This window comes from Pinus tabuliformis, chromosome 1_2, assembly GCF_031772625.1.
Source record: "Pinus tabuliformis cultivar Carrire ecotype Pingquan chromosome 1_2, CPIR1, whole genome shotgun sequence".
Taxonomy (NCBI): domain Eukaryota; kingdom Viridiplantae; phylum Streptophyta; class Pinopsida; order Pinales; family Pinaceae; genus Pinus; species Pinus tabuliformis.
The window spans coordinates 55,532,071-55,545,260 of record NC_142298.1 but is presented as its reverse complement, the minus strand read 5'-3'; the positions used below and the strand labels follow the sequence as shown (position 1 = coordinate 55,545,260).

The 13,190-nt window shown below is 41.5% G+C and overlaps 1 protein-coding gene across 4 annotated transcripts in view; it reads right to left on the bottom strand.

Annotated features, from left to right (window-relative positions):
* LOC149204404 (C2 and GRAM domain-containing protein At1g03370-like) overlaps nt 1-11,918 on the bottom strand; it is a 477,851-nt gene extending 465,933 nt beyond the window's left edge. For 2 of the 4 annotated variants that reach the window (XM_089394703.1, XM_089394705.1), the window contains exon 1: nt 10,881-11,918. In XM_089394703.1, the coding sequence (XP_089250829.1) occupies nt 10,881-11,202 (322 nt within the window). In that variant the 5' untranslated portion in view covers nt 11,203-11,918. The remainder of the gene's footprint in view (nt 1-10,880) is intronic. The other 2 variants (XM_089394702.1, XM_089394704.1) reach the window with 1 other exon arrangement.
* Between the last annotated feature and the right edge of the window lie 1,272 nt (nt 11,919-13,190).

Genomic DNA, 13,190 nt, shown 5'->3' with positions numbered 1-13,190 from the left:
AGATGGTGTTTTGTCCATGATGATGTTCCACATCAGTAGTTTTGTGCACGGAGGGGCTTTTAACTTCCATATATTACTCCACCAACTCTCTAGTCCATCCGGTTTGTGGTCAGCATGTATGATATCATACCCCTCCTTAGGGGAGTAATTCCCTTTCTTTGCAAAACCCCAAATCAGGTCATCCTCATCGTCCCTTAGGCGCACATGGGATTCTATTAGTGCCTGCAAGTATTTCCTCCACTGCCATTGCCATTAGTCTGGAATGTCCCATGCCTCCCCTGTTAGCCATGCTTGCTAAAAAATGGTTGTGTTGTGGAGGTCCCCGAGACGTGTAATGAAATGCACTCCATTGTGGTTGAGCAGAGTAATCAGATCCAGTGGGAGTTGGTAGGAATTTCCACTGCCTATCCATGGATCGATCCCAATCCGAACAGACTCACCATTTCCAATCCTCCATATGAGGCCCCTCCTTATGATGGGAAGGGTGTTTATTACAGCCCTCCAGATCACAGATATACCTTTCCTATTCCATGAGGGTAGTCTTAGCCAATCCAGGGCAGAGCTTGGCCATATGTATTTGTAGGTGACCACCTCCGACCAAAGGCTCTTGTGCTTCAGGAGTAGCCAGCCAAGTTTTGCTTCCAGTGCCTGAGCGAAGGTAGGGAGATGTTTTAAGCCCCATCCTCCCCATTTTTTAGGAGTTGTAATCCTGCTCCAATTGACCCATGCATAGGGTTTTCCTTCTTTATGACCCTTCCATAGAAAACGACAGCAGACTCACTGAATAAGCCAGGGACATCCAAAAAACTGGGGTCGCTTCCAACACTGCTTTTATGAGCACTAGTCTACCTACTCTGGAGAGTAGTCGATGGCTCCAATTGTTTAATCTTTTTTCCACCTTTGCAATCAACCAAGTCCAGTCTGCAATTTTATATCCATCTGCATTAATCCTGAAGACCAAGTACTTCAATCCATCCTTCAGTGCCAAGATTTGATAGGGGAAATTTTGTAGTGCTAGTTGTGTTTCTTGTTGAGTGCAGTTAGAGAATGATATTGTAGATTTGTCCCCATTAATTTCCATCCCTGTGGCAACACTGAATAGCTTCAGTAACTCAACGAGTGTAATGATGTCCTGAATTCCCCCATCTAGGAATATGAGGATGTCATCAACGAAGAGCAGATGTGTTATTAGACATTGTTCTGTGATCTTGAGGCCCCTGAACCTCCCTGCTCTCTTCTCCGTCGCAATCAATCTGCTCAATCCTTCCATAACCAAGAGGAAAAGCAAAGGGGATAAAGGGCATCCCTGTCTGATTCCCCTCTCCGCCCGAAAGGTTTGGGAAGCAGATCCATTAATTAAGATTGCAAAGGAAACTGAAGTAATGCACCCCATAATCCATCTGATAAATACTAGTGGGAACCCCAGATGGGTGAGTATCATCCTTAAATATAACCAACTGACCTTGTCAAATGCCTTTGAGAGATCAATTTTAAGCGACACCCCTTTCAGATTCTTCAGCTTGATGGAGTGGAGGGCCTCTTGTGTTGAGCCTATGGCCTCATGGATTTGTCTATTTTGTAGAAAGGAAAACTGCTCCTGTGAGATGTGTTCAGATAGGATTGGCTTGATGTGATTTGCAATAATCTTCGCAATAATTTTATAGAGACAGTTGTAGAGGGATATAGGGTGGAAGTCATTGAAGGAGAGCGGGGAGTCTGATTTGGGTATGAGGGCAATATAGGTGGAGTTGATAGGAGCATAAATACGGCCAAGGATCCGACTTTCTTCAACCACCTCGAGTAGGTCGTGTCCAATGATATCGAAAAAAGCAAGGAAGAATTCCACAGACCAGCCATCCAGTCCCGGACTTTTGTCCTTCTTGAACCACTTGAGAGTGCTCTCTAATTCCCCCATGGAGACTGGTTTGATGAGGTCCTCCATCCCATCAGGTTCCACAAATCCAGGGAAATGACCAGCAATGTGGATGATTTCAGCAAGTGTTGTTCCAGGAGGGGCTTTGAATAGCTGCTTGAAATGTGTGATACCCAATCGAGCAAGCTGTGGGTGTGTGTTAGCAATTTGTTCCTGATCTGAGGGCATCTGCCAGATGGTATTGCTAGCTTTCCTTCCATTTGCATATTTATGAAAGAAATTTGTGTTACCATCCCCCACTTGTAGCCAGATAGCCCTGCTTCTGAGTCTCCATGATTCTTCCCGGTCAAGCAGTATCTTTGATCTCTGTGCTTCCAGTTCTACAAGATGTAGCTTAGCTTCTATGGATAAGAAACCTCTTCCACATTCATCCGTTAAGGAGGCCAACTGAGATTCAATGTCAGCCAGAGTGTGCTCATCCCTAGCTTTTTTCCTTTTTGCCCACCCAATGGATAATCTCTTAAGCTGATTCAGGTTGCTACAGAATCCTTCAGCCTTCCTCTGCTCCATAAGTGGGGGTTGAGCTTGCCAGAACTCCAAGACCATCCTGATATAGTCAAGGTCCTTTATCCAGGTGGAGTTAAATTTGTAAGGTGCCCTTGGTTTTCTAAATGAGCCCGCCACTTCCAGATATATGGGGGAGTGATCCGATATTCCCCCAGAACCCACCCATTGTCTATAGATGGTGAGGGATTGAAGGAGGTCTTCATGAATGAGGTATCTGTCTAGTCTTCGCCCTAGAGCTACTTCTCCAGTCCGTCTGTTATGCCATGTTGGCATCTTCTTGTTCATAGGGACATCAATGAGGCCATATTGTTCCAAGAGGGTGCTCAGCTGGTCTGAGAGGGGGTCTAGCTATGAATGGTGTCCCCAGGATTCCTCATGTCTGATGGAGAAATTTAGGTCACCCCCTAGAATAGTAGTATGACTGATCATAGGATTTTCCAGAAATTGTTGCCAGAAGGCCAGTCTGTTTTGATTAGGGGCATAGATATTTATAATACAAAGTTGTTTGCCCAATTCTGCCGAGAAAATGTCCATACCCAGGAACCCCTGACCTCCCCATGATGAAATCACCTTGATGGATAGAGGGTTTATCCCAATGGCTAGTCCCCCAGATCTCCCTGCCGCATCTAGAGCTTGGAGGTGCTAGCCGGGCAGGATGGCTTGAAGGGTCCTAACAATCTGCTCAGATGGACCTAGGGTTTCCTGAAGTAGTATCATGTCACAGGGTACACTGTTCAAAAGTCGCTTGAGGGCCAATTTTTTTGAGGGGCTGGCCAAACCCCTACAGTTGAATGATAGCCACTTCATCAGGGAACAAAGTCGAGGGTGTCAGGTGCTCTAAGTGCCCTTTCAATGGTGTTCTAGTGCCCCTGGGCCACATTTGCCCCCGCAAATTTGATGGCTTTGGACATCTTTGAAGGTCTGCCTCGGGAGGGTTTGAGCTCAATGGAGGGGGGAGGGATGCCCAGACCCAGCAGGTTAGGGTTCATTAGTTGACGGGAACGGAGGTTGTAGGAGTGCGAGCCCGAGGCTGAAGGGGAGTGAGGGGGATGATGTAGATGATCCTGTCCATGGACAGTCAGCGGGGTGGTGGAGAAAATAGGGGAGGGGGGTTCAAGAGCACAATTGATGGGGGTAACCATGCTAGAGATAGATGCAGATTGAGCCAGAGTGACATTAAAATTATTAAAATACAGAGCAGAGGGTAAGGGATTAGAAGCAGTACCCGATGTAGGAGCAGCCTCCGCAACAGACCGGGATCGAGTCAGTGGAGGGGATATAGGTGGAATCTGGGGAGCACTGGATGGCTGAGCAGTGACTCCATCCGCAACCTTTGAATGATCCAGACCTGTGGGTTGCTCGTCCACAATCGGGTCTTCTGACTGGCGATGCTTCGTTCCCCTTGTAGCTGCCGGAGTAGTAGGAGTGAGTAGAGGACAATCCTTGTAGAGGTGGCCGACCTTATGGCATCTTTTGCATCTAAATGGAACACCTTCGTAGTCGAGGGTTATCTTTTCCTCCAGCCCCTCCCTTGTGTCCAAATGTACCAGGATACGAGCCATTATCATGATTCTAGTCTTCTCAAAGGATTGATCGTGTTCCAGGTATGTTCCCAGAGCGTCTCCAATGCGCTTGAATACCACAGGGGTCCAGAATTGCATCGGAAGGCCCGACAAGCGGACCCAAATCGACCCAGCTCCCAGTTGTTCCCTCTTAGGGTCGAAGAGTGGATCCCATCTCTTTAGCAGGACCAGTGTGAATTCTATGTGCCAAAACCGGGATAATATCCAGTCCATATACTCCTCCCTGTGGAAGCGCAGGGCAAACCACCCTCGAGCCAGCACCCGGATGATGGGTAGTTCTTTGAGCAAGGAACCCCATATCTCAGTGGTCCATAGACGAAGTCGCTCAACTGAGTAATTCCTGCCATGAACACGGCCAACCAATACCTTCTTTGCAGTCTCTGCAACTTCACCCATTGAAATGTCTTCGCCCAGAGCTAGGTTAATGTCCTTATCCACTGATTTGAGGCACCTGCCTTTCTTGAGCTTGTCCGTGTGCCGTGCAGTCGAATAATCCTTGAGGAGTCCTCGACAGCCTTGATTTACAGTCTGGGGAGTGGAAGGGGTGGATTTAGGGTTAGGTATCGGGGAGCTGAAGCAGCCAGAGCGAATGGGGGTGTTAGGGTTTGGGCCACCAGGGTTTAGGGTTGCATTGGAGAGAGCAGGGTTATTGAGGGAGGAAGGCCCAGATGGGTGGATGCGAGAGGTGGACGGGGTGCATTGCGGAGCAGATATGTGGGGAAGCTGGGGTAACGGTGCATCGAAAGTGGGCAAGGGCTGGAGGAAGGTTCCAAGTAGATTTAGGGTAGCCGGGGACAGAGGGGGACAGTCCAGACCAAGGGCATCGTCGATGTTAACCGAGGGCGGCAGATGAGGCGCTGATGAACCTAGGCAAGCCTGGACGGAGGGTGCAGCTAACAGAGGTCGTAGGGTTGCAGCAAAAGGACCAGAACCCGACATGGAGCGATGGTGTGACCAAATGACCTCCTAGGGATGAGGGTCCTCCTCATAGTCTACCTCGTCTAGCTCCATAGAACTGACAGTAAACGATCGGTGGAAATCACTGTTGTCGCGAGGAAAACGGGACGATCATGTGGACGGAGGGAACCAGGTAACCGCGAGGTGAGAGGTTGAATGTCACAGAAAGTTGAAGTGGGTAAACAGGTTAGGAGTCAGGTGAGCCGTGAGGGATACCCATACCGTCAGGCCCAGGGCTGTTGAGCCCCTGAACCACCATGGATGCCACCATCAGAGCTTATCACCTAGTCTCTGCGCTACTGTCTTGAATGTTTCTTTCTATTTGGTTATTGACATATTTTTAGGATTTTATTTTTTTATTTGTATATATCACATTTTTAATAATTTTAGTTTTATAATTTTTATGACTATGACTTCCCCCTGTTTCCCCGAAAACTCCCTAACTTTGCTGTTTCCTAATTAGATCTTGTATCTCTGGTGACTCTTCATTGGTCATATTTGCAGATAACATTTCTAACTGATGACATTGTACTACATAAGCGGGTGCTCCCTTTCAAATCATCTTCATCATCTGAGATGATATTACAATTTGATTTTTTGGTGCTTGGAATCCGTGTAATTTGTACTTTTGACCTCCCCATTTAAATTTTATAAATTTTACTTGGTGGTTAGCGGCATAAGTACCTAAAGTTCGTAACCACTGGACACCTAAGACTACATCTACTCCTCCCGGTACTGTGAAAAACGAAGACTCTAAACTGAAGTCTTGAATCTGCAATTTAACCTTATGGCATTTCCCCACCTTTTCAATCTTCTTACCGTCTGCTACCATTACCTTCATGTTTGGTAAGGGAAATGAAAAAATATTGAGTCTCTTTGCCACAGTTGCATCCAAAAAATTGTGTGTGCTACCAGAGTCAATGAGAACCACCACGTTGTTCTTCTTTATGTGTCCTTTTAACTTTAACGTCTGAGGTTGTGATATACCTGTCATAGCTGATAATGACACTTGCGGAATACTTTCGTCATCTAATTCTAGTGAGAATTCTGGGGCATCCTCTGTTTCTTCAATATCAGAATCTTTACTGTTTGAATCATTCGTTGCTTCACAATTATATAGGTTCTTTGGTTCTTTTCCTTTAGCACACCTATGTTTGGGGTCCCACTTCTCACCACAGCGCTTGCATTTACCCTCCTTTATCCTTTGCGCTTCCACATTAGATTTTTCATCTTCACGACGATGTGGTGGAACATATCTTGTATTTTTTGCATCTGCATACTGAGGTGTTCTTCGTCTTGAATATGTTTTTTCGGATTTTGACCAAAATATTTGTTCGAATTTCTTTTCAGCTGTTTTTTCTTTTCGTCTTGCTACTTCTATTGATGAAATGTCATGCATCTCAAGTTCTACTTGTAAATGGGTTTTGAGTCTCGAGATGTATGACTGAATTAGACGAGATTCTGATAACCCAGGTACTCGTGTTACTAAGGTCTCCCATTCTTGAGTGTATTCGTCCATACTTCCTTTTTGTCGTAATTTGATGAGTTTTGAAAAGAACTCTTCTTCTTTTACACCTTGGAATCTTTTAAAGAATGCATCTTTAAATTTCCTCCAGCTAATGACGTGTGTTGTCTTTTTCCACCACATATACCAGTTATATGCTTCTCCCTCCATTTTCATGGATGCATGCCTGAGCTTTTCGTCATCGTCATTGATGTCATATATCTCAAAGTATTCTTCTGCCTTATTTATCCATGCAACATTGTTTTTTTCATTTCCATCGAATTTAGGCATCTCGACTTTTGCCCTTCACTGGTATGTTGCTAATGGTTGAGCGAAAAAAGGGTGTTGACTGGTAAAGTTATCCCAGAGTTGCTTACTTGTAAAAGCTGTGTTACTCACTTCTCGGTGGGGTGTTGCTGATTTCCTTGGGGATTCAACTTTTTCATGAGAGTCAGTGGACTTTGTTGAATCTGATGAGATGTGTTCTTGATTCTCTTCATTTTCTTTTAGTAGTTGTTCGGGTGTACAATTCATCTTTTTACACAGAAGTTTCAGCATTGTTACAGCATCTATGATATGTACTTCTGTTTGGACATTTTGATTTTCCATCTTTGTTTCTATTCGATTTGTCGTATCGTGAAGACTTTTGATTTCATCAGCTTGCTCCCCAAGCTTGATCTGGAATTCATTTAATCTTTTACTGACCTTGTCGTGGTTGTTATTTATCTTACGCTCCGAATCCAATAATTTTTTCTGAAAATCCGCCATTGTCATTGTCGACATCGAGCGGGTTTGCGGGGGCGTGTATTTATCTGCCATTTTTTTTTTTTTTAATAATTAAATTAAATTAATTAATTTAATTATATGACATAAGGTTTGTTTGTTCGTTTGTTTGTTGTTGTTTTTTTTTAACTATATAATATATGTATATATACATAAATAAATTATATATTGTATATATAATATATAACTTATTTAATATAATATAGTTATATATGTTATAACTATATATAACAATAAAAATTAATAACACGTTTAAAACTTATGTGAAATGGCGGATAGATACGACCAAAGTCCACGGCCACGATGGTTGGCGGCAGGCGTGGCAGATAACACAGCGGACAGCGGATGGTGGGGACGGTCGAACAGCGTGTGACAGCAGTGGTAGGGAGATGCGGGTGGCTTGGAGGTCAGCGGACGGAAATAGCAGCCGGACGTCGGATGGACAGCGGACGGAACGGCCAGACAGGGCCGCAGTGCGGCAAGCACACTCGAAGCCAAGCAGCGGGCACGACAGCGAAAACAAAGGCAGCGTATGCGGATTGGGATGGGGTTTGGAACAACCGAAGCGGAAATGGACTGAGATTATGGGTTGATAACAGCAAAGCGGAATGACAGTATGCAGCAGACGTTTTGGTGTAGTAATTTGCTGCAAGACCGAACTCGCTCCGATACCAGATGAAACAAAAATCTTCTGATACGCAAAAATAGATTTATAAATATTTTATTAAAAAGATGAATTACAGATGATGGTTATTACAACTGCGGGTGCCTGGCTTATATACCGCCATGGACACCCTTTGGGGAAGGGCATGATCTTATGATCGTGCCCTTTCATAAACTGAAAATTAAATAATAACCTAATCTAACTAATTTTTACATAACAAACAACAACATACCTGTCATTTTTCACCACTGTAAGGTAAAAAATTTCACTGCAACAACAAGAGAACAGATCTTGTGCTTATTTTCTGAGCAGATTTGAGGGGAGCTAGGGCACAGATTTTCACTAGACTCCACCCAGATTTTCAATGGCTAGGGCACATATTTTCCCTAGATTTAACCCAGATTTTCAATGGCTAGGGCACAAATTTCTGAATGTATTTTCAGACCTATTTTTTCACTACTAGCACAGAACTTCTGAGCTCATTTTCACCAACAAGGTAATCTTGGGCAAATATTTCAGAGCTGATTTTTGGAACTGAGTTTTCACTGCTAGGGCATCATATTTTGCAAAATTCCTAACCTCATTTTCTGAGTTGGATCAGCTCTTTTTCAGATCTGGTTTTTAGAATTCTTTCATCATTTACATGCCAAGTCTTTTATATGGTCCGTATGTTTACGCTTTCCTTTTTACTGAGTCTTTGCTGGGTTGACCCCTGGGTCTTTCCCAGGTCACAGATCAGCTTTGACCCTTAGCCATTTGGATTAAGTACCGAGTCAGGTCTGGCAACTGTGTTCAACAGAATCTCTGAAGACTTTTCTATTGCGACAGAGAGCTTGCTCCTACGCTTGTGACAGGATCATCTACGGGCCTTTGTGGCCTGACGAGATAAGACTTTCTTATTTGACTCAAACCAATTGTCCTTTGGTCTTCAACAGCTAATAATAATCTTTTCTCAATTTGTGTTTACATCCACGGACCACCATTTTCTCATAGTTCCTTAATATCCAAAGAATCGACTTTCAAATCCAAGGCCTGCGTTGCAAAATCGTCATTGTCTCGTTGCAAAGTTCCCTCATCTAATTAATCTATGGTTGATCCATCTATTCCAGTTTTATTGGGTTCCACTTCAGTTACAGTTTGAATGTGCCAAATCCTTCAGGTACTTCTCCAATCGCCAAATAATATAAGTGTCCCAAACCCTTTGCTGCAAGTTTCAACTTGTGTTACATAATCAGTTTAGACTCTCGAGTATTTTGTTTCTCTGTGTTATCTGGTAGTTTGATGGCCATGTTCAACAACCTATCAATTGCCAGAATAATAGAACAGTGTCTGTTATTGGCATAACAATGCAATTACCCAATACTGCTGCTGCTTAGATATTAAACTCTAAACAGAACCTAGCATATACAAATCAAAGACCCTGAAAGCCAGAGGAAAAATCTAGAAGCAAGCATCAAGCATTATAAAAATTTTGGAAAGTCATCGTGAGGAAGGGGATACTGAGCCTGCAAAACAATATTCATGGAGATTTTTCAGTAGTCTCAGTGGCAAACACATCTACTCACCATGACTGGTTGTAAGACAGTTTGTCTTCTGGAACTTATATATGAGAGGATTATAGAATGTGTCACAATAAAATGAGCACGAAAATTGTTTTCTTTACGTGAAATACGCCAGGAAGAAAAACATAGGTTTGGCAAAATTATCAGCGAAGATTCATTCAACATCAAAGACCCTGAAAGCCAGAGGAAAAATCTAGAAGCAAGCATCAAGCATTATAAAAATTTTGGAAGGTCATCGTGGGGAAGGGAATACTGAGCCTGGAAAACAATATTCATGGAAACTTTTCAGTAGTCTCAGTAGTGCAAAATTATCAGCGAAGATTCATATATATATCCCAGATGATTGCACTGAGAGACCAGTATCATATTACCGTCCACTTCAACCAACTCGGTTAAATTAGCTTAAGAGATGTGTTAAATCCGCATGATAACAGAATGTTAGATATTTTAAATCCGCTTGATGACGGAGGGGAAGTGGGAGGGGAACCAACTGGAGAGATGAAACACTTCACCCTGCACAAAATCCTTCCCCGCACAAGGGCTCTCCTTATATACGACGAAGGATTTTGTGGACATAATGATTGTAGCATTCTAATTGCAACGGCACTTGAAGCAAGGATCCAGTAAGTTCATGCACATCCCTTGTCTGCCCGCATCATTGATTGCCTTGTTCCATGTTATCCAAATTACAGAAATATTGCAGTCCACAATAAGCATGAGTTCATACACATTCCAAATTACAGAAATATTGCAGTCCACAATTAGCATGAGTTCATACACATCCCATATCTACCCACATCATTGATATATTTATCAAATTTACAGAAATATTGCAGTATCTAATTAACATAAGTTCATACACATCCCACGTCTAACCACATCATTGATCCATGTCATTTGAGTAATATATTTATCCAATTTACAGAATTATTGCAATACCCAATAACCATAAGTTCATACACATCCCATGTCACATCATTGATATATTTCTCAAAACTACAGAAATGCCACAGTGCCCAAAAAACATAAGTTCATACACATCCCATGTATACCCATATCATTGATTACCTCCTTCCATGTCATTTGACCAATATTTTATCCAAATTACAGATATACTGCAGTACCCAATAAACATTTACTGCAGACCATCCATATTTCTAAAGGTAAGGCCATGGAAATTTAAAGATTGGATGAATCATCAGCATCACGCATAACTCATGGAAACTAATTACACACAGAGAACCGACGTATATTCTACAGCCCAGTGTGTACCCATGTAATTGTGAATTGAATTTAGATTGGACTCATCTAAACACGGGTTTAATATGGAACTTTTCGGATTGATACAGAATTTTTGGGGATTGGATGTAGGGGTCGAAGTAAGAACCTGAAACTGTCATTTTGGACTTTTGGGTACGTTTTTGCAACTGGTACCAGCGAGGGGGCAGGATCTTCTTGTCAGCATTGACAACGAGAGTGATCGGCACCCTGACCTGCCCCAAAAATTCATGATGTCCGTGAACTGTAACCACAACATGCGAATTCAAGTCATCGACCTTGAAGAAAAAGTCCTGGTACCAGGAGGGCGAGGGAGAGGAAGAGACAAGGGCCGTCCTGCCCTTGCTGCTCCCCACTTTCACCTTCACATAGACCTCTGAAGCCCTGCTCGGCAACCCCCTCGCCTCCAACACCTGCACCTGTAGATTCATGATTACCTCCTCCTCTACCACCAGAGCAGGCAGGGGGCATCAGGCTTTTTGTCATTGAGCGTCGCCACTAAAGTCCATTTGCCCAGACACGCGCCTAATTCCGTCCTCCAACGTGGCAATGGCCGACTCTTCTCTTTTCTTGAGTTCAACCCCATTGAAGATCGTGTTCACCAAATCTTCAAGGAGCTTTGGTTGACACATTGATACATGATTTTTTGAACCCAACACATAAAGCAAATGCTAATTTTTGCAGCCACGAGAGAATTGTTGCTTCGATTCTTTCGTGTCAGGGAGGCAATGAATTTTTTTTTCTTGGTATTCACAAGCAAACAATGGCCAGACAGTCATCCTAAAATTAAACAACTGAGCTTCAAACAAATGAGATCCGATCGATATATATAACAAAGAATAGTTCCGAGTCCCCAGGGATCGCGGAATGAGGTTAGGTTTATATGATTACACGTCCTCTACCACCAGGGCAGGAAGAGGGCATCATCCTTTTTGTCAGGGAGCCTCGGTACCAACATCCAACTGCCCAGACACGCGCCTGGTTCCATCCCCATAACGTGTCAATGGCCGACTCTTCTCTTTTCTTGGGTTCATCCCCATTGGCAATCGTGTTCAAGCTCGGCTTTTGGTCGACACAGTGAGGCATGATGCCTTGAAACTCAACACCAAAAGCAAACGCTATCGTTTGTAGCCACGAAGAATTTGTTTCTTCGATTCTTTCGTGTCGTGGAGGCAATGTATTTTTATCTCAGTAATTACAAGCAAAAGATGGCCATGCAGGATACTGATACCGAAATAAAAGTGGTCGGCTTCAAATAAGGCCTTTCGTTTTTCAAACGCGTAGCGTAATTTTTCTATTTGTTTTGTGTATTTTAATATTCATTGAAATCAACAGGAATTTGCATATCTTAATTGAATAGTTTACCTAATTTATACATTGGAAAGGATAATTAATTAACAAAAGAACCACCATTACAATTTCAAAAATAGTAATTCAGAATTTGGATCAATATTTTAAAATTAAATTTAAATGGCTTAATTTGTAAAATTTAGATGTCTTAAACGATTTTGTGAATAATGAATTTGTTTATATATTTAAAAATGTATTTTAAACAATAATAAAAATCAAATCTTATTTACTTGAAATTATGTAGTGAAAAAAGTCGTTTAATTTATAAATTCTTAAAAATAAATCTGTTTTTTCTTTTTTTTAAATTAACCAGCAACTTTGAGTTTGAGGTTTTTTCTTCTTTTTTTTTTTTTTTTTGAGGTTTTTTCTTTTCTTTTTTTTTTTTTTTGAGAAAAAAGAAAATTATACTTCTCCTCTTTAATGGAAAAACTAAATAAATAAAATATAAAATTTACCAAAATCTTTGGTGTATTATTACATTTCTAAAATAAAAATGATAATTAAATTTTAAATTTATTAAAAAAAAAATTTAGTGTAATATTAAATTTATAAAATAAAACAATTAAAAAGATTAGTATTTTTTCAAGGAATTTGATTTTTAAATATATAATAAATTTAACGTTAAGATAGATTTATATAATGTTATTTATTTTTTATTCACAATATAATTTTAAATATAAATTTATTTAAGATATTAAATTTATTTAAATGTTTTTTTTAGTTTTTTTTCCAGTGATTTGCTAAATTATATCACAGAATGTTATGTAAATTACTTTTAAAAATGTTGTAAAATCAAAGATTTTACCTTGAGTTAGCTAAGTTAGCTCAAATGATTGAGTGTTTTGAGCTTCATGCAATGCAATGATCAATCTTCATGCTAATTGTTTCTATTATGTGCTTTACTTGGTGTCTTCCGAGTTGAGTATCATAACCAACATTGATGGGCTTACATGTGAAATACAAGAGAGTGAGTAGAGGTTTCCCTTAAAAGTTTACCTAAGTACGAAAAGAACCAAAAACTTGTGAAAGATCTACGAAGGTGTGTTTTCTCTTTACTCTAGTTATCAAC